Genomic DNA, 20,960 nt, shown 5'->3' with positions numbered 1-20,960 from the left:
GTGGCTCCATTATCTCCTCAGAGGAGCTGATTATCACCTCCTTTGAGCGGCGGTGTTCTGGCCTCCCGCGGCGCTGATTAGAGCCCTGTTTTTCTCTGCTGCTCCCTCTGAAGGTGACAGACTCATCTCCGAGGCGACGCGGCGGAGCAGCGGGACGCGCCGTCGCCACAAAGAGCCTGAAAGAGCTGCAGAGCTTCATCAGCCGCCTCAGAGAGCTGCGACAAACATCGGCCGAGCTGCTGGACGACGCGGTGAGTTTATGGGCGACGCTGCCACATGTGGAGCGCTGCTGGTTCCCCTCCAGCCAGAAAAACACTCGGAGAAACTTTTAGATTCACTTCACCGTCGGCTTTTTATTCCCTATTTTACTAGCCTTGAAACTTACACATGCATTTTATGTATATATATAAAACATTTTCCCCTTTTATTTCTTCTCAACATTGAATCATTGAATCAACTTCATTTGGCTTTTTCGACAAGAATTTACAAATAAATACTCTTTTATGTCAAAGTGAGATAAGATGTATTCACCTAATTGAACTCAGGTGATGAACAGTTAATAAAGATCATCTGAGGTCGGTGATTGTAGAATAAAGTCTCCTGTATCTGGAAGGTCCAGTCACTGGTGGATCAGTACTCCTGGACAGAACTACACCATGAAGACTAAAGAACACGCGACGCAACTCTGTGAAAAAGTTCTTAAAAAGCATCAGTCAGGGGACGATACAAGAACATCTCAGTTACTGAATATCTCTTGGAGTCGTTAAATACATCATTAAGACATGGAAGGAATATGGAACATGAGAAGATCTGACTAGAGGAGGTCGTCCTCAACTGCTTGGTTGCTGAGGAAGGAGGCTGCTGGGGGAGGCCACGACGCCTCTTATTCCTCTTCTGGAGTTTTTTGCTTCTTCAGCTGCTGTGTTCGGTGGTGTTGTTCCTACAATTGTTGTTTTTTTTTCTTCATCATCGCTTTTTTGTAGGCGACGAGGAGGACTCTTTTGTTGGAAGCTGCTCTTATTTCTGGTGTAGTGTTGTTCAGCAGACGTGTTGTGGCTCTTCTGTCGTCTGGTGGAAGGTGGTTTTTTTTTCTGAGGCTAATATGGTGGTTTTTTTCGTTCATCCTAGTTGTTGATATTTTGGTGCTACGGGTCATCACAAAGACACCATCCCCACTGTGAGGCACGGTGGTGGCAGCATCATGATATGAGGATGTTTCTCAGCAGCAGGTTTTGGAAGGCTTGTAAAGGTAGAGGGTAAAATAACGCAGCTAATTATTGTATACTTTGATATGAAAAAGCCTTTTTTTGTAAATTCTTCTCAAAAAAGCCAAATTAAATTGACCACGATTCAATGTTAAAATGTAATAAAGGGGGAAAATGAGAGGACTTGGATGAGCAGAGCCAAAAAAAAAGAAAAAAAAAAGAAAAGCTTGATCAGGACATGCTTCGTGATTTTATTTCTTTTGTGTCACATGTTGAAGAACTTTTAAGATTCTTTCTGAAAGCAGAAACTCGGCTTTCATTACAAACAGCTCTGATAAATCATAATATGAAATGGTCAGATGAGTTGAAGGAAATAAAGAATGACGAGTCAAAGAAGACGCGAACAACAAACCAACACGTCTGAATCTGCTCTTTGTGGCTCAGATTTCAAACCTCCGAGCTCAGATGGATTCCCCCCATGTTAGTTCTTTTACTCTCCATCACTCGCTGCAGGACACACAACTCGACATCACACTTCATATAAAGGAGAGCAGGAAACAACAAACATGAAAGACGAAGGCTGGGAGAGGAGCGACGCTGGCTGATGAAGAGGTGTCGCTCCTCCTCCTCCTCCTGATTCCTCTTGTTTCCTGCTGAATACGTTCTGAATAATAAAAAAAAAAAAACTGAATTCCTGCGCCTCGCGTTTTCGGTCTGAATCTGAAAGTTTTGGCGGTTGAACTAACTTCTCTGTGCAGGATTCCCGCCGGACGCTGGACGAGGGTTTGTTTGATGTGCTGCACGGTGCCTCCCTGTCGCTGTCCTCCGTCCACAACATGCTGCAGACGCCCGCGGAGGAAACACACGAAGAAGAAACTCCGCTGAGGCTGCTGCAGCTGCAGGTGGGACGAGGCGACGTAAAGAGGCCGCATGCTGCTTTTATTAGGGCTTTTTCATGCATGTAAAAGATCTGCAACTTATGAGGTCTACACCAGAGATCTCCAACTTCGGTCCTCGTGAGCTCCTGTCCTGCAGGTTCCAGACGTTACTGCAACACACCTGACTCGCATAACTGGATCTCCAACAGCTTGGTGTCAAGTTCTACACTAGTCTGTTAATGATCCATTAATGTGAGTCAGTTGTTTTGCAGTAAGGAAACGTCTAAAACCTGCAGGACAGTAGCTCATGAGGACTGGAGTTGGAGATCCCTGGTCTACCCCAACAATAGATTGGACTTCACCCTCATTTTACAGTTTGATGCAACAAGTTAAAGCATCACAACCCAGTTTAAAAGTTCGTCCTTGTTGGTGCAGACAAGTAATATTCTTTCTGACATTTTAGAGACGATGACCCTCCAAGTTTAAAGCTTCTGCCCACAAATATTTCAGTTTCAGGTGAAATATTTCACGACTGTCGCTTCCAAAGTTTCTATTCTGGTCTTGTGTTAACTGACTTATTTTTTTGTTTTGTTTTGGTAACGTATTGTTGTGAACAGAAGTTGACATCCACTGGTAAAGACCATGTATATCACAGCAGTCTTGAGTTTCCAATGACTCCTATGATGCAGAGTTTTTGCGTTTTGGTTCTTTCATAGATTTATTAAAGGTCTTCTGGAAATATGGGGAAATCTGCTGGGTCATAAATAAACAAACAGCAACTTGAATTAACAGTTTTGAAGATGTAGAAAGTTGTGCTAATTAAATTTTCTTAGTGGCGTGGTCTTTTCATGAGTGACTACAGTCGACTACAGCTGCTGACTCCTCTGATCCGGTTTAAATAGAACCATCTGATCCACTCATTAGACTCAGACACTGCAGTGGGAAAGTCTGAGGAGCTCAGCGAAGATCTGAAGAAGCAAATCATTGACTTGGACATGTCAAGAAAGTCACTTGGAGTCATTTCAGAGCAGCTTCAGGTCCCAGAACCATCAGTGTGTCAGTATAAAGTTCATGGTCCAGCTGTGTTACTGCCACCATCAGGAAGGAAACACAAACTACCAGCTGCTGCTGAGAGACGACTGGTCAGGATGGTCAAGAGTCAACCAGGAACCAGCAGAAAGCAGTTCTGGATGGATCAGAAGCTGCTGGAACACAGCTGTCAGTGTCCACAGGGTCTGACATCAACATGAGCTGAGAGGCTGAGAAGGAAGTTCTTCCTCCAGAAGCAGAACCTTAAAGCTCCACTGAAGTCTGCTGCTGGTCACATGGACAAAGAAAAGGCCTTCTGGAGGAAAGTTCTGTGGTCAGATGGAACAAACACTGAGCAGAAACATGTCTGGAGGAGAGAAGGTGAGGCCTTTAACCCCAAGAACACCAAACCTACCATCCAGCATGGAGGTGGCAGCATCATGCTCTGGTGCTGCAATGGATACAAATAAAATAATAAACCACAAAGAAAAGCCAAATCAAATTAAAGAAGAAGAACAAGTAGAATGAAAGAAAATAGAGGATATAAACATGAAAACAAGGGTAATAATAACAATAATTCATTTAACAAATGAAAAAGACGACTTTGCATAAAAATGGGTTTTAAAAAGTGATTTGTAAGCTTCATCCTCCGTTTGTCTGATCTGATCTTAAATCTTAACCGAAGCACAGATTCTGCAGCGTTTGAGGAAAACCTCTCAACAACCAGAACTTCCCTCCAAACTCTCCACAGTTTCTCATCCAACCAGAACTTTCCTGTTTGTCTTTCCAGAGTCTGTCGGCCGAGCTGACCACGCTGGGCTCTGAGCTGGTCTCTCAGGGGTCCAAGATCAGTCTGGTCCTGGGTTCAGAGTTGGTCCAGCGGTGTTTGGATGACCTGTGCAGAATCCTTCCTCTGGTCCAGGATGAGCTGAGCCGCGAGGAGAAGCAGCTCAGACAGCTGCAGCACCAAACCGCACAAAAACAGGTTGCCTTTCACCTCTAACTCTGACTCATACGGTGATATTTACACACCTTTGTGTTAAAAACATATGAAAGCGTTGGTTTTAGTGTCTGCACGCTGTTTCCTGTCACTGGTTCTCCCTCTACTCACCTCCTCACTGTGTTGTATCATTTTATTGTGGGTCACACGGTGCATTTTGTCCACAGAAACAGCTAAAAGAGTTGCATGCAGCCTTCACCTCTAACCAGCCAACTGTTCACCAAATAACTAACGAGTTCAGTGGAGCGCTGGGCCTTAATGAGCAACTGCAGGTACCGTTTCCATGGAGATGATTCACACTTACATTATAAAAATTGGTATAAATGTGTAAACACTGAGCTGAGTAATCTACCGAGCAGCTCCTGTTGGAGTTTTATGTGGATTTTGTTGTTAGACTTTACATCTTGTACTTTTCTGTTGGTTTGTTTCTATGAATTATGACACGTATGGTTTTAGTTTGTAAGCTAATCATATTAAAATGCATCATAAGACCTTTGTTGAACATAAACTTTAGACTGACGTTAGTGACGTAATCCAGTGAGGTTTTGTTGGTGCACCAAAAGGCAACTAAACAACTACGAACAAACATATCTTTATAAGTCACTTAGCTTTCTCTGTACTTCCTGTTCCAGGCCAGCGTTGGGATGCAGGAGTCTCTGCAGCAGCAAGTCCAGCAGGTGAACTCTCTGCTGGAGGAGGCCGAGCAGCAGAACCTGCCGCCGTCCATCGTCCAGCAGGCAAAACAGCTGCAGGTTGGAGAAAGATGTCTTACCATCAGATGTAGAAAGATGTTCCACCATCAGATGTAGAAAGATGTTCCACCATCAGACGTAGAAAGATGTTCCACCATCAGCTGAATGTATCTCCAACAACTGGCTCCTCTGTTCTCTGTTTCTAAGCCATGCTGCATTTATTTATTGATCCAGTACTTTGGATTTTCCCCTAAAATGGTGCAACATTATTTTAAACTTGTCTAAAGTCACATTAAATTGTCCAAATTGATTCAAAGTTTTCCCAAAATAACTCAAGAATTGTCCAAAATAACTTGAAATCTGTCAAAAATTACCTCAAGCTTGTTCAAAGTGACTCAAAATTAGTTCAGAATGAACAAGTTTTTTTTAAATGAGACGTGTAGAATTAAGTAAAAATCAATGAAAATTCCGATTTTAAGGTTGGATTTGGTTGATTTTCCAATCAAACTGCACCTGGAAATCTGAACATCCAACAGTTTGTTTTGTTTTTACAGTTTCTGGATCCTCTGGTGGTGATTTTTATAAATAACGATACCCAAAATCATTAAGTTAAATACAGATTTTTTTGTTGAACTCCTGTGTACAGGGTGAGCTGGAATCGGCGCTCGGTGCTGTCGGTTCCCGCTGTGAGGATCTGAGGAGCAGCCTGGACCTTCAGCAGCTGTACGAACGTCTGGTCCTCGGCCTGGAGGAGCTGCTCCGTCTGGGCGCCCAGCGCCTCCGTCAGCAGCCCGACGTGGAGCTCCGGAGCAGGGATGGCCTCCAGGAGCAGCTGGGCAGACACACGGTGGGTGCAGACAGACAGTCTGCCTTTAAAGAAATCATTCATGGTGTTATTTCATGATGCTTTTTCTCAATCAGAAGTTCTTCCAGTTCCTCGGCCACCACTTTCACATCCTGCAGCTCATCTCCAGCAGAGACGTCGCCCCCCGGAGGCAGGAGGGTGTCGTGGCGGCACTGCAGGACGAGGTGGTCCAACTGCAGCAGCAGGGCCTGGACCAAGGAGTCCGGATGCAGGAAACACTGCAGGTGAGACATTAACAGCAGCTAGTGTGCAAAGTGAAGCAATAAAATGTAATAACACAATGAAAATTTTATTTGGGGAGAGCTTTAATGACACGTTTAAAGTCTGACCACATTTTCTGCAAATTGAAGGTTGCTCCGTTGATGCCTTTAAGAAGCAACTGGCCTCAGTCCCACCTGTAAAAGTAATAATGTAGTTATTTCATATTATATCACCATCGTGGTTCTGATATTTCCAGATTCCAGACGATCTCCTCCACACAGTTATGCATATAAATCTCTATATAAAAGCTAATATGAATGTCCTGCAAGTATTTTCATATTAAATGATGTACGGTCTTAATAGCTGAGGTCGTTCTGACGAAAACGAGGCTACACCTTAAAGTGACCAAGATAAGAGCTGAGAGATAACTGTAGAGGAGGCTTTATTAACTAATGCAGCAGCTGGAGGTGATTTAAAGCCTCAGAAATGATGGGAATGATCATAAAACCATCTGACCACGGCGTCCTCTCCTTCCTCCTCAGCTGTGGTCCCAGTGGGAGCAGGACGGCTGCTGGTCCGACTCTCTGCTCTCAGACGCCGAGACTTCGTTTCCCAGGATGCACCGGTGGTGCGATTCCGAGCAGCAGGTACAGGAGGAGCTCTCGGCCTATCAGGTAACCTTCATTTTTCTAAATGCGCTCTTTCCGACCGTCTAATTCGGAGCGCTTCGCCGAGTCCCGCTCTGCTCATTTGGACCCTCCTCGTTCCACTCAGACGCTAATCGGCTCAATTAGCTGCAGCCGAACGATGTTGTTTATTCTGCAGAGGAACACGATGTTCTCCGGCCTTCTGGAGCCGAGCGAGGAGCTGCAGCTGGGTTTCATTGTTGGTTCATGAGGCCTGTTTGCAAGGCGTGTGTTTGAGCTCACAGTGAAGCTAAAACACGATTATCAAACATCCTGTTGCTGCTGTTTTACATCAGTATGGCACTGATTTAACTAAAAAACGTACAAAAAAATCACGTCAAGTCTGACGTCACAGAAGCAGAAATTAAATCCAGAGTTACTGAGATTCATCCAGAACCAGAACTGGAACGTTTGTAGTTAATCAACCTTGAATTAGAGCATCTGTGGGGATTAGAAGAAAACGTCAAACATTGCTAGAACATCACAGAACATTGTCAGAACGTTTTTTTTTCATATATATTTTGAGTTATGATGCCTTACATAAAAAATGAAACTTCAGCGGAAGAATGAGTCTAAAGAAACGTCATCAGCAAAGTGTTTTTGTAAAATACGAGACGAGTTCTTGAGCTAAATAAATGTAAATGCAACTTAAACTGCTCGAATAGAAGCAACAGTCAAATGTGATTAAAAAAAAACTTTATAAGTTCTGTAGCTTTGACCCAAAGTGAGGTTTTAATAGTGTTTTGATGGCATGATTTGCTTCACTGTTAAAAAGCTGATTTTTTGTTTTTTTGGTATCAAAAATTCTCCCGTAGGTTTATTTTCAGGGATAATTTAAGTGTTTTTCTCTTCTTTAAAATGTCTCTGGTACAGATTAGGTCAGTAGATTTTGAGTTAAGTCAGACTGAGCTGAGCTTAACCGGTTTTTGCATCATTCTTCTGATCATGAATTTGCAATTAGTCATTATATTTGCACCTGACCCAGTGCAAGACATCACTTTGCAGGTCTGCGTATTTGCTGCAGTGATTTAAAGTTCCTGTTCGTCCAACAGGATCTCCGTCGCCTCCTGGAGGAGAACAAGTCTCGCTTCGACCGGATGCTGGAAGCCGGTCAGCGGCTGCAGAGCTCAGGGTGTCGAGGAGTCGCAGAGTTTAACTGCAAACTGGAGGCTCGATGGAGAGCTTTGTGCAAGAGGCTGGAACACAAACAAACCAACTGTGAGAGGAAAAGGAAGCTGAAGATGAGGTGAGAGACAGGAAGGAGCGAAAAAACTGGATTGCACCCTTTCAGAGTAAGAGCGTGTCCAAAGTTTAGATGTCTGGATGAAGGGGAACCAAGAAGACGTCCAGTTTTCTTCCCGTGGAACACCTGCCATGACTTGGACCACTGAGAATCCACACAGGCATCGAAACTTAATAACAAAACATGTGTCGCATCTGTTGAAAAGCACTTGTCAAGAATCTGTTGAGTCTTTTTCAAACAACATTTCTTTAACTGCTCTAATCGGTTTCTAAAATATTCCTCCAATCGTCAGGTTTCTTCACGATGCCGTGGCGCTCAGTGATTGGATGTCGAAGGCCAAAGCTCTTATCGAGGGATGGAGTCAGGTGACCGCTTCAGCCAATCAGGAGACGGATGTCGAACAGCGGCAAGACCACTTCTTCCAGTCGGTGGTGAGTCAGAGATCCGTCGTTTAAACCGATTTATAGACATTTCTGACATGAATTTGCAAATATAAGCTTTAATTAAAATGATAGCTGGTTTAAGCAACCAGATTTGTTCTTGCAGAAGGTATGAATTTATTGCATTTAGCACAAAGCTTCAAGCAAATCCTGTTTCACATTGCAGATTCAGGTTCCAGATGTTTCTCCACATTGAGTTAAACAGATTTAGAGCATTTACTGTCGATGCTATCAGAAAATTATGACAATGTCAATGATTTCATATTTATTACAAGCTGGATATGTTGGTTCCACCCCGACAACCCCTGAGAACAGAACACGACTTTGTATTTCAGGCTCTGACCAAGGAGCTGGAGGTGAAATGCGACCTGAAGGTGGCACTGCTCGGTTCTGCCGCTCAGCTGCTGCAGCTGAAGGAAGCTGACGGAGAGCCGGAGGACGAAGAGCTCCAGACGGCCGTCGACTCCCGGCTCGGGCAGATAGAACTGGACTGGAACGTTCTGCAGACGGAGCTTCCTGCCGTCAGACAGGATCTGAGCAAGGTGAGGAGGTTCTCCGGGTGGACTGAGATTTACACGGAACGAACATAAACCACAGGGTTCTGCTCTGGGAGGCTGTAACGTTCTCAAAGCTGGATGTTACACTGAGAACGTTCTGACTTAGTTACCTATAACACTGTGGAACATTGTGGGAACAACATCCCCAAAATGTCCTCAGAACAGGCAGAACGTTCCCCCTTGGTAATATATCACGTTATAGGAAAGTCTTTTAAGAACGTTCTTTAATCTGAGGCATTGATAGCATCTCAGCGTTTTCTAAATGTTGCACTGAGAACGTCTGGACACATCTTATGGAAGAACGTTCTATCGGGCATCGCCTCGACAGCAAGCTCTTAAAACGTGTATACATCTAGAAAGCATCTTCTTTCCTTTGTTCTCGTGTAACACTGTTAGAATGTTTTCTAGAAGAACGTCTGTTATGTGTTCCCTCAACAACATCCTCAGAACTTCACAGGCAGAACGTTCCACCTTGTTAATATATCACCTTACAGGAGCATCTTTTAGGGGAACGTTCTGTCATCTGAGGTCTTGATAACATCTTGAAAATGTTTGTTTTAATGCTGCACTGAGAACATCCTTCTTTTGTCATTGTTGTGGAAACGTCTTCAGAAGAACGGTCCATAAATGTTCCACCTTTATTACATCGAATTACAGGAACGTTATAGAACATTCTGTAAAAACCACTCTGATGTTTGAGGCCTTAGTCACATCTGAACCTGTGTTTTTTCATTTAGTTAATTTTCAGACGTTTTTCCTTTGTTATCATGGAACATTTTGAGAATTTTTATTTATTTATTTATTTTTTTTAAACGAATGTTCAAGAACATCCCCCAAAACATCCTCAGAACATTTCAGGCAGAATGTTCCACATTTGTTAATATATCACATTACAGGTTAATTGAAAAAAAAAACTACATCTGAGGTCTCAGTAACATCTGGAAAACGTGTTTTAAATATTGGTTTGAGAACGTTTTTCCCTTTGTTATCACGGAACACAATCTGAGTTTGAACCTTGACTTTAAAACATTACATTAACCTTATAGGAACATTACTGGAAATCTTTCCTAAAAGGTTCAAAAATTGTCCGCTCAGAGTTTCTTTTTTCGTCTGACCAAAAATAGCTAGAGGAACCCGACGTTAAAACCAGGCCCGTTCTGGTGCGTCTTACGGCCAACTCTGGGCTCTTGGTCGTGTTCCTTGAGTTGCAGTTTTTGTGTTGCGGTGGAGCGTGTTGTCCTGCAGGGGGATCATGTTGCCACGTTGGTCTTTATCTGGAGGATACGAGTCAAATCAACATGAAGGTAGAACCCAACATTCCTCCAGTGAATGATCGTTTTGGTGGTTCTAATGTTAAATATCAGACTGTTCTGGTAGATAAATCGTAGCAACTGCTTGAGTTCCTTGAAGATGTTTCATCTAAGAGGCTTCATCAGCTCTGACTGACTAGTTGGGAGTTCCACGTGCTGATATCCTTAAGGAGCCATTACCACCTGAGTTTCGGTTTCAGTTGGGGGTTTGTTGCTCCTCCCCCTCGTTATGTGATTCGTTAGTGCTCCTCCTGCCACAGTGGGGTTCGTTAGGGTGAATAAATATCAGACGTTTTTCTCTAAATCCAGCCCTCAAGTGCAGCTTCAGTGTCTCTAAAATCCAGCCTCCCTGCCACCAGTTAAACTTCCCCACCGAGCAGCTCAGAGCAGCTCGAGGACTCTTCTCACCTCCATCCAAGGATTCTCTCATTTCCTCTCCGTCCCTGCCCTTCACTCGTTCATCCATCCACTCGTCTCTCCATCTCCTTCGTTCCCTCTCATCGTCCTTCTTCCTGCACCTCTTGATTGTACTTTTTCTGTCGTCCACTTCAGTTTCAGTTCAGGTTTTGTACATTCACAGCCTTGTCTCTTCTCTTCTTTCCTGTTTAAAATTTAAAATCTAATGCAGGTTCGTTAACGTCATTGAAACATAATAAAACACAGAATTCAATAAAACAGTAAAATCTGTCATTTCTAATTAATGAACTCTTGTTTGATTTCCTCTTCCTCAGCGGTGGATGGAGACGCTGAACCAGCAGGTGGCGCTGACGGAGCTCCAGACTCGACTCGATGCTGCCGAGTCGCAGCTGGAGGAACATCGCAGCAGAGCCGACCAGAACCACCACAGCGGCGCCGACCTGATGCAGCTCCTGAGATACTGCAAGGTACCGACGGCGGACGCAGACGTTGAACTTAAAGCTCCTCGATGGGAAGCTGAGGCGTTTTTATTGGAGGTTGTTGAAATGGAAGGAAAACGTTAAAACAACCCAAAACCAGGCACAGCTAGAATTATTATTTTTTAAATCCCATAAAGTTCTTGGAAAGTTCTGCAAAGTTCTGCCAATATTTCTGTTAGTTTTCATCAGAACGTTCGAAAAATGTTTAGTAATGACATTGCTAGACTGTTGTGCTTCTCAAAACTGAATGTTGCCCTGAGAACGTCCTTCTTTGTTATCGTCTAACACTGTGGAACATTGATGGAACATTTTGCAGAAGCTATCGAGTGTTCCCTCAATAACATCTCCAGAACATACAGGACAAATGTTCCGCCTTTCTAAATCTGTCACAAGAGCACAAGAGTGTCTTATAAATTAAATTTTTAAGACCAAATTCTTATAACGAAGAACGTTCTGTGGCCACGTGACAACGTTTGGAAAACATGTTTTCAATTGAGAACGTTCCTCATTTGTTATCGTAGAACATAATCTGTGTTGTGGACTCCAATAACTTCATAGGAGCACTACAGGAAACAAAAATATTCTTAAAAACATTTAATTTAAACTTTTTTTTAAACAACTACTGGGACTCGTCGGTCGTTTTAGCAGATTATTAAAAGTGTTCAGACATAAAAAAAAAAAAAAGTTTTAAAAATATCAAAACAAATATTCATCACATGATTCTAATTTATTTGACAGTGGTTTAAAAAATCAATTCTGAAATCCTTTTGATCTTGTCCCATTGAACCAGTTGTCTATTGATAAAATAAAACACTGCTCTGAGTCATTTTGATGGGAAAAAAAAAAAGGTTCTGAACATCACAAAATAGTCTTTGTCCTAAAATAAATCACATTTCTAAACTGGATCAACTATAACTTCTCTCACCTTTACGTACATATTTTACGTGTGTTCGCTTCACTTCCTGCTTCCTGTTATGTGTTTCCTGTCCTTCAAAATAAAAGCTCAACCAATTTTCCTCAAACAATCAACTTTTTAACCACAACACATTCAGGGCAGAACAATCTGTATAATCGTTTAAATTAATATGGATATTTTAGGCCTGTCTAAATGGTTTTAAAAATGCTGAAAGAGCAAAAAGCAGCTACATTTTTCATCGTATGGTTACTTGAAAACAATAAAATCTTGACACGAATCATCTTCTTTAATTTCTCAGTTTTTATGTCTGCATTTATGGCATCTCATTTTGTCAGTAGTGTCTGTAAAGAAGTGATTTTAGGACATTTTGTGTTTGATTATTCTTCATTTTCGTTCTTTATATTATAGTCAAAAGTTGATGTTTAAAGAATTATGTCACTGCTGAGGCTCAGGAAGGATTATGGATTTTTTTCCAAAGATATATTTTCAGAAATTTTACTATTCTAACAAATAATACTCAAATTAATTTCTGTTGTCAGTTTACTGGTGTACCTTTGCGTCTCGTTTCCATCAGGAGTGTCAGACGGAGTTTTCTGCTCTTCAGGCGACTCTGGACTTCGTGAATCTGCCGCTACAGAGCTGCAGTTCTGAAGATGACCAGAGGAGGCGCTACAAACACAACCGGTACTCGGAGGAACAGGGTCGACTGAACCACCGGTGGCTCGGTCTGCAGGAAAACATCAACTCTCAGGTAGAGTTAGGCCTGAAAAGTCAGTCTGGATCCTGGAAATAGTTTGACAAGTTCAAGTTCCACCAATTATTAGTTCAAATTCACCTTTAAAATGAAGCTCAATGAAGCTGCTGCTGGTGTTTGTTCAGATCACGGCGGTGCTGCAGGAGCTGAGGAGCAGAGCGGAGCAGGACGCCAGACTGCAGCACATCAGCAGCTGGATCTCAGAGCAGAACATCTGGTTGGACTCGGCTCAGAGGAGCAGCAGCTGGATGGAGCTGCAGAGGAGCGTCAACGGCTGCCAGGTCAGGGCTCACATCTGGAGCAACATCTGGATCTGAGGTCTGCAGGTTGTCATGAAAGTGAGTTTTAACGTCCCGTCTGTCGCCAGGAGCTGGAGGAGACCATCAGGCTGAAGGCTGCAGCTCTTCAGGAGCTAAAGGACAAAGTTTGGGTTGGAAACGGAGAAAGCAGCGATTCTTTGTCTCGGATAAACGAATCCATTCAGGCCTGTTCAGCTCTCAGTCTGAAGGTCAGTGACACGACATCTGGTGCCCTTTAACCAGCTGATTAATGTCCAGCAGGAAGTTTTTTCTTTTATTTTAGTTTAAATGTGAATATACAGAAATTCAACACACAGCTAAAAAAATCTGCAACAGGAGTTAATCATCATTCTGTTTCTTCCATCTTCTCGTCTTCTGCAGAACGAATCGGTCAAACAGAAGCTGATTCAGGCTCAGCAGCTCTGGGACGATGTGGAGAAGAACCAGAACCGTTTGGTGCTGAAAACAGTGAGAACGTCTCAGACTCTGGACTATTACAGCAGCGCTTCACTCTCCCTGCAGGCTCACAGACATCAGCATGAAAAACTCCAGGTGAGTTCCTCAGTTTGGATAGAAGTTATGTTAGACGTTATAATGTAGAGCGTTACTAATGACTTGACTTCTTGTTTGGATGTCGTGTCTGTGCGTAGCTTCTGCATGAGGAGACTAAAGCTACAGAGGCAGAGTGGGATGAACTGAGTCAAAGCATTCACTCGCTTAAAGAAGTCATCAGTCCTGCTGCTGCTGCCATCATCACTGAGAGGCTGGACGTACAGAGAGACAGGTGAGACTCACCTGAATACCTACAAGAAGTATTCAGACCTGTCACCAGTCAAAGCGTAATGCAACATTATGATGTGAAGCACGGTGGTGGCAGCATCATGATGTAACCTCCCACTCTGACGTTCTGTTCTCCAGCTGGACTTCGCTGTCTGGAGTTCTGACCCAGCGGCTCCAGAAGACTCTTCAGATCCTGCAGCTTTGGGAGGTTTACTCTCGGCTGGCCGGTTTGTTCTCAGAGCGACTGAAGGAGCTGCAGAGCGACGCTGCGACCGCACTGAGCGACTCACCTGGACAAGAGAACACCGTGGAGCAGGTGGCCGTGAGGATACTCAACGTCCAGGTGAGGATACACAACTCAACAGTGACACAAACAGAAAGCAGCAGTTTGTACCGTTTCTGCATGCATGTGTGGATTTATGGTGGAAATGTCTTTATTTATACGTAAAAAACCACAAAATTCTGAAACTACAATTCAAAATACAGTAAAGTTTTCTCATTTAATATCATATCTATTGTATGTAACATTACCTTTGCTCAGTCAGCACACATATAAACATAATTCATGCTTTTGTCGTCTTTTGGGTCTTTTATTTTGAAGGAATGACCTTTTTAAACGTGCATGTGGCACCTTTTTAATGCTAAATGAATTCTTTATAAATCATTTATAAACCCCTGGACTGTCTGCTCATTCAGAACAAATCACAAATATTTGTGTCTGACATGCTGAAAAGAAAATAAGCGCAGATTTTTTCAAAATAAAGTTCAATTTAAAGAAGAATAAAAGTGCACACATTCTGAATATGTAAAGGATAATAATAAAATCTACACCTATGCATGTTGCATTTTTAAGTTTTGGAGAACAAACTATTAATTTTGTGCAGATTTCTGAACCACAGTCGTTCTTTTTAAACCTTTTTATGAAGCGTTTGTTCATCTTTTTTGTTGATTTTCACATCAAAGAGTCTGTAACAGAATTTTAAACACAGACAAGGTGAAATCCTCAATTATTTCCAGTGACTGTTTTTCTCCCGAAGCTGAACAAAAAAACTCTTTTTAACAACAACGTCTGACTCCCGTAGCTGTCAGACGCTTTTATGTCTCATGTTCAGCGTTTTTAAATGTTTTCATGTCTGACAGCAGGACGTCCTGCAGCTCACACACTCACATCACAAACACTTTTTGTTGTCATATCATGTTTTCTCTCCTCACAAGCACCAAAAAATATTTAAAAAACACCTCAAATAAAGTCAGAACTCGTCCAAATGAATCCTTAAATATTCGAATTACAAATTAAACGTCATATTTTGGTTTTCTGTTGTTTGTATATTTCCTAAATACTTCATTGTTTTTGTACGTTCTTCACTTTTGAAAATCTTTCTTATGAGCCTTTTTTAGGACTTTGAACCACATTTCATGGACTTCCTCATTGAATAGAGTTTGGTAAACACATTAAAAAACACTCGAAGCTGTTTGTTTTTTTTCTAACAAATTATTATAAATTATCGTGTCGAGCTGCAACTGTTAACAGGAAATTGTCAAATATTCAATTTAACACTATTTATGATGATTAAAGTGTCATTTATTTAAAAACAAAAGAACACTAAATTCTCAGATTTTACTGTCTTAAATGTGAATATTTTCATTTTTTCGCTTCTTTTATGACGGTAAACTGAATATTTTAGTTTTGTGGACTAAAGTAAAAACACTGATCGACATTTTCACAATTTTCTGACATTTTTTTCAACCAAACAACTAATTAAAAGCACTAATATCGCACATATATCTTTATTTTATTGGTTTTATTGCTCATTTAATGAATTTTTTTGAGCTGAGTTTAGGATTTTCCCTCTAATATTTTCATTTCTTGCTATTTTTTCTGCTTCACGTCGTAAAACCTGAATACATAAACAACCTGAGGCCTTCCAGATGCAGAGAAGTCTCCCTAAACGTTATAACCTGTTGCTTTCTGCTGCAGAGCCTCCTGGGCAGAACCGACTCCCTTCAGTCGGACCTGGACGAGGTGCTGGAAGCCTCCAAGCACCTGATTGGCCGCCTGGAGCCCTCGGCTGCCGGCCTCGTCCAATCGGAGGGCCGCTTGCTGTCGCGTGGCGTCCTGCAGCTCGGTGGGAGGCTGACGGGGAAGCTGGGTCGGCTGCAGGTACCAGAGATGAATGAATGAGCACCTGTGGGCATCTGTGAGGTTAAACCGGGCTTCTTCAAACACCTAGTTGAATATTTGAGGTTTTTTTGAGGTGAAGTTGCTCCAAAGCAGCAACAGTTGGTTAGAACTTCTTTCATGTGAGAGTCTTGTTTGTTGCTGGTTAATCTGGGCAACGTGCCGCCACACTGACCTACAAATTAAGGCCCAGATGGCCACTTGCCACGTTTGTACGTCTGCAGGAGGAGCTTAAGGAGCTGCAGCAGTTCGGAGGCGAGCTGGAGTCGCTGGAGAGCAGCCTGGAGGTCTGGCAGCAGCGTCTGGAGGCGGCAGCTCCCACCGGCGACCAGGTGAGTCCATGAATGAATGAATGAACGGACAGGAGCTGCTGCTACTCAGGAGGCTTTAAGGACTCCTGCTGTTGATGGTTTAATGTGTTGATGACATGTTTTATTCAAACTATTTATGATTTTTTCCAGGAACAGGTGTCATTTTTTTATGATTTAAGCAGCTGTTGTGTCCTATTTTGTCTCGTATTGACATTATGAAGCTCAGTTTCTGTAAAATGAGCCAATCTATTTCATTACAAGCTCTGATTTGTAGTTGGAAATATTTTTTAAAAACTATTTACAATTTTTCCAGAAACAGGTGTCATTTTTAAAAAATACTTTAAGCAGCTTTCTTGTCTTATTTTGTCCCATATTGACAGTCTAAGGCTTAATTTCTTTAGACGTTGCCAAAATATTTTCATCACAAGCTCTAACTTGTAGCTTGAAATGTTATCTTTAACCTATTTCTGATTTTTTTTTTGGAAACCAGTGTCTTTTCCATTAATTAAACAGTTGTTGTGTCCTCTTTTTTCCCTTAATTTCTTTCAAATTAGCCAAAACAGTTTAATTACGAGGTCTAATTGTAGCTGGACATGATTCTTTAAATTAGTCATGATTTTTCTTGAAACAAGTGTCAGTTTTTTCTTGATCTAAGCAGCTTTTGTGTCTCTTTTCTCTCATGTTGATGTTCAAAATCTTAATTTCTTTCAGAGCTGCCAAAAGTAAATTAATTTCAAAGTGTAATTTGTACTGTAATTTACTCGTTTTCACAGAAGCTGAAATAATCACAACTTTTTGCAGAATTAGTGTCAGTTTGTTGTTAAACTAATCTAAAAATAGCGAGTTCAAGGCTCCAGGTTATTCCTGTAAACCTGCAGCTGCTGTTGTGGGACTAAAGCAGAACCTGAATGAGGCCAGAACACGGCTGTGGCGTGTAATCTGCCGTCATGTGAGTCACGCTGCCTCCATATGTTGCAGTCTGAACTCCTGCAGCTCAGCGGCCTGTCCGCTGACCTGGACGTCCTGAACGAACGCAGCCGCAGCCTGACGCTGGGCGACGCTGCAGCTCGCCGCCTGCAGCGTCTCGACCGCCGCTGGGCCGACGCTGCCGCCAGAGCCGAGGAGGCCTGCAGGTCAGTGAAGGGGCAGGAAGACGTCTCTCTGCTACAGAAAGTGTTGTTTAATAGTCAGATAGGTGTAATGTCGTTATTTTCCACCTTCAGAGGAATCTGTGCAACGTCTGATTATTATACAATAACCACATATTGAAGAATCAGAACTTAGAAATATAGATTTGTTTTATTTTTCAGTTTTTAACCAATGTTTCCTACGTGTTTCCTCTCTGCTGCTGTAAATGTCCCACTGTGGGATTAATTAAGGGTTCTCTTGTTTCATGATGAAGAAATTAAAAAGTGAGGAAACCCAAAATATCACAAAACTAGAAATTCTACTGATGTTAGAGCAGCAGCTGATGAAACGTCAACCGAAGGCTGTGTTTTAGTAGAAACTTTCTGGGGACACTACACGTCCATTGATTGGGAATTGTGCACTTTCTTTCTTTTTCAGGGGTCAATATTTATTCATTATTGTCATGTTGAAGAAGGTTCAAGTCATTTTGGAAGAGTTTACGGGATTTTTTTCGATGAGTTTCAATTTTTTTTTTGACAAATTTGTGCAATTTTTGGACGATTTTTTTGTGATTTTTCGCAAGTTACGTGTCAAAATATCTGAAAATTGGAACCTTGTCTCGCCAAACTTGTGACACATCAGATTCTACGGACCTTTCAGGGGTCATAATACCTCCATCGATTGGAAATTCTGCACTTTCTTTCATTATTAAGGGTCAATATTTATTCAGTATTGTCATTTTGAACAATTATGAGTCAGTTTGGAAGATTTTATGTGATTTTTGGATAAGTTTCCCCTTTTTTGGGACAAATTTGTGTGATTTTTGGATTAATTTTTGATGATTTTGGACGAGTTTTAAGCCAAAATATCTAAAAAATGGAACCTTGTCTTGCCAGACTTCTCACACATCAGATTCTACTGACGTTAGAGCCTCAACAGTTGGTCAAGTGTCGACCAAAGGATGGATTTTAGCAGAAATATGGATCCATCCATAGATATACACTGACAGGAACTACATGGGGACACAACACCACCATCAGTTGGAAATTTGGGCCAATATTTATTCATTGTTGTCATTTTAAACAATTTTAAATAATTTTGGAAGAGTTTATGTGATTTTTGGACAAATTTTTAATGATTTTGGCGAGTTTCAAGTCAAAATATCTTAAAACTGGAGTCTTGTCTTGTCATATTTACCACACATCAGGTTCTACTGATGTTAGAGCCTCAATAGTTGGTGAAATGTCAACCAAAGACTGGATTTCAGTTGGAAACATCCATATTTAAACAGTTTCAGGAACTTTCTGGGGACACAGCATCACCCTCAATTTAAAATTTTGCACTGTTTTTAATTTTAAACGGCCAAACCATTAAAATCTTGTCCTCTGCTGGAACAATGCGACTATTCTGTCCATGTTCTGACCAAGTTTCAAGTCTGTGGGAGTTAAATTTCTGGAGATATTGAGGTAAAGCATGTAAACTGTAAACGTGAAATTTTCAAAATTAAGTCAGAATATATATACAGAACTCAGCTTTGGGTCCCAAATGAGAAACATATTTCCTGAATTCTGTCTGATTTGACTCCGACTGACCGATGAAACAGGGAACGCTTCATCAAAACCAGCACAGACTTCCTCTTTAAAGTGGGATTAGAGGATTTCTAAAGTTCAGAACTGTTGTTTCGTGTCGCAGTGAGCTGCAGACGGAGGCGCTGAGGCTGCAGAGGTTCGAGCAGAAGTGTGAGAGCTGGATGTCGTTCCTCCAGAGGATGGAGGACAGTCTGACGGTGGATGTGGCCGGTTCCTACGGCGGCCTCAGGCAGCAGCTCTGCACCCACAAGGTAAAGAAACGTCATGAACGCTGAGGAGAAGCTGTCAAACACACAGATGTATAACCCAACGTGTCCTGGTTCTGTAGAGGTTTCAGGCCGAGCTGTCCATCGGCCACCAGATCCTTCATTCAGTCATCAGCGAAGCTCTTCACCTGCTGCAGAAGGGAGAAGTGGAGGACAGGTAGGAAGAGCTTCATCCAGTCGAGAAATATGACCGAGATATTCATGTTTAAATCCTAAAAACTTTGGGTTTCATCCAGCGGTCTTTCTAGAGCAACAAGCAGGTCAGTTTTAAAAACAGAACTTACTGAGTTTCTATCAAAGCCCTCTGAAGCTTTACATGTCAGATCAGTTTACACCTATATGACCCTAGAAACAAAGTTTTTGATTCTGTAAATCAGAAAAAAAGAAGAAGCAAAGTTGAATTTCTTTCATTATTATTGTTTACTGAAGGTGACATTGGGCTGTTGCAGGTCATGTTTAAAAAAAAAACGAACGTATGATTTTGTTGGCGAAGACTTCCTTAAACTCCCCTAATTATTGATCACTTAGCTTCAAGTTCTCTTCAGTGTTTAGTACTTGTTCTTGGACTTGAATCCCGGATGTGTTCGTGCCTCCAGGAGCGACTTCATCCTGAAGCTGGCCCAGCTGCGGGAGCACTGGCAGGGCGCTGTGCAACGGGCCGACCAGCGGCGCTCCCTGGTGGAGGGTTTGGTGAAGCACTGGCACCTGTACAGCCGCAGCCTGAGAAAGCTGCAGAGGTTCCTGTCGGACACACAGAACCTCCTTCCTCCGGCCGGACCGGCCCGCTGCAGCCTGCAGCAGCTGCGACGGTCGCTGCAGGACCTCCAGGTGGGAACGTTGGGAATTTTTAATTTTCTAAGTGGACATCCGAGTAGTTCTGATGATGTTGCTCTGCAGCAGCATGACACTGACTTAAAGGTTCTCTGAGCAACATTCAGAACCGTCACACACTGGTAGAGCAGCAGGATCTCAGCCAAGACAAATGGGAAAATGTTCCCCACCGCTAACATGCTGACATCCACCAACATCCACCAACAGCTACCAACATCTACCAACATCTACCAACACCTACCAACATGCTCCAACATCAGCCAACATCCACCAACATCCACCAACATCCACCAACATCCACCAACATCCACCAACATCTACCAACATCTACCAACATCCACCAACATGTTCCAAACATCCACTAACATGTTCTAACATCCACCACCTTGTACAAACATCCTCCAACATCCACCAACATCCACGACATCTACCAACATCCACTGTTATTCCCCGGTCTAGGGGAAGCTTTGGCATAACACCACCAGTCTTTCCACTCCAAAGAAGACAAACCGAGTCTCAGAAATGAGCAGTTTCTTTATTTTTTTCAGTAAAGAGGGAGACGTGCCAAAATAGCAAAGGACACTCTAAATTAACCCTGACTTCCCTGTCGAAAAGAAAAAGTAAATAAAAGACAATAATCTTACCTATCTACCTGAGGAACAAAAACAGGAGAAAAGGGTTTAAAAGAAAAAGGCCTCTCCCTCCTACTTCTGCTCTCTATTTGCAATATTTACAAAGTTTGACCAAGTTTACAAAAGACACAGAATCTATAGCACACGGCTACGGCTACAAACAAATTAATGCTGCTGCTGCATCCTCCTGCAGTATGGACACGATGGCATGCTGGCATTCTCTGAAGTGGCAAGGCTGGAGGTGAGGAGACCGAGTGCAGCAGTCACCACCTG

The 20,960-nt window shown here is 42.3% G+C and overlaps 1 protein-coding gene across 1 annotated transcript in view; it reads left to right on the top strand.

Moving 5' to 3' along the window:
* Positions 1 to 20,960, top strand: part of syne2b (spectrin repeat containing, nuclear envelope 2b) — a gene marked incomplete at its 3' end in the record, with an annotated part of 179,900 nt that overhangs the window by 123,398 nt on the left and 35,542 nt on the right. The window contains exons 84-106 of the mRNA XM_008283420.1: positions 114 to 251; positions 1,964 to 2,107; positions 3,903 to 4,097; positions 4,280 to 4,384; positions 4,745 to 4,864; positions 5,451 to 5,651; positions 5,726 to 5,893; positions 7,726 to 7,802; positions 8,092 to 8,230; positions 8,575 to 8,781; positions 10,838 to 10,990; positions 12,493 to 12,669; positions 12,798 to 12,953; positions 13,040 to 13,180; positions 13,353 to 13,523; positions 13,622 to 13,755; positions 13,890 to 14,094; positions 15,730 to 15,912; positions 16,155 to 16,262; positions 17,220 to 17,374; positions 19,062 to 19,209; positions 19,287 to 19,381; positions 19,821 to 20,052. Coding sequence (XP_008281642.1) covers positions 114 to 251; positions 1,964 to 2,107; positions 3,903 to 4,097; positions 4,280 to 4,384; positions 4,745 to 4,864; positions 5,451 to 5,651; positions 5,726 to 5,893; positions 7,726 to 7,802; positions 8,092 to 8,230; positions 8,575 to 8,781; positions 10,838 to 10,990; positions 12,493 to 12,669; positions 12,798 to 12,953; positions 13,040 to 13,180; positions 13,353 to 13,523; positions 13,622 to 13,755; positions 13,890 to 14,094; positions 15,730 to 15,912; positions 16,155 to 16,262; positions 17,220 to 17,374; positions 19,062 to 19,209; positions 19,287 to 19,381; positions 19,821 to 20,052 — 3,552 coding nt within the window. The remainder of the gene's footprint in view (positions 1 to 113; positions 252 to 1,963; positions 2,108 to 3,902; positions 4,098 to 4,279; positions 4,385 to 4,744; positions 4,865 to 5,450; positions 5,652 to 5,725; positions 5,894 to 7,725; positions 7,803 to 8,091; positions 8,231 to 8,574; positions 8,782 to 10,837; positions 10,991 to 12,492; positions 12,670 to 12,797; positions 12,954 to 13,039; positions 13,181 to 13,352; positions 13,524 to 13,621; positions 13,756 to 13,889; positions 14,095 to 15,729; positions 15,913 to 16,154; positions 16,263 to 17,219; positions 17,375 to 19,061; positions 19,210 to 19,286; positions 19,382 to 19,820; positions 20,053 to 20,960) is intronic.

The sequence above is a fragment of the Stegastes partitus genome, unplaced genomic scaffold (assembly GCF_000690725.1).
Source record: "Stegastes partitus isolate 25-593 unplaced genomic scaffold, Stegastes_partitus-1.0.2 Scaffold310, whole genome shotgun sequence".
In the NCBI taxonomy this organism is placed as follows: domain Eukaryota; kingdom Metazoa; phylum Chordata; class Actinopteri; family Pomacentridae; genus Stegastes; species Stegastes partitus.
The sequence above is the reverse complement of the archived record's forward strand: the minus strand, read 5'-3'. Positions and strand labels throughout refer to the sequence as shown.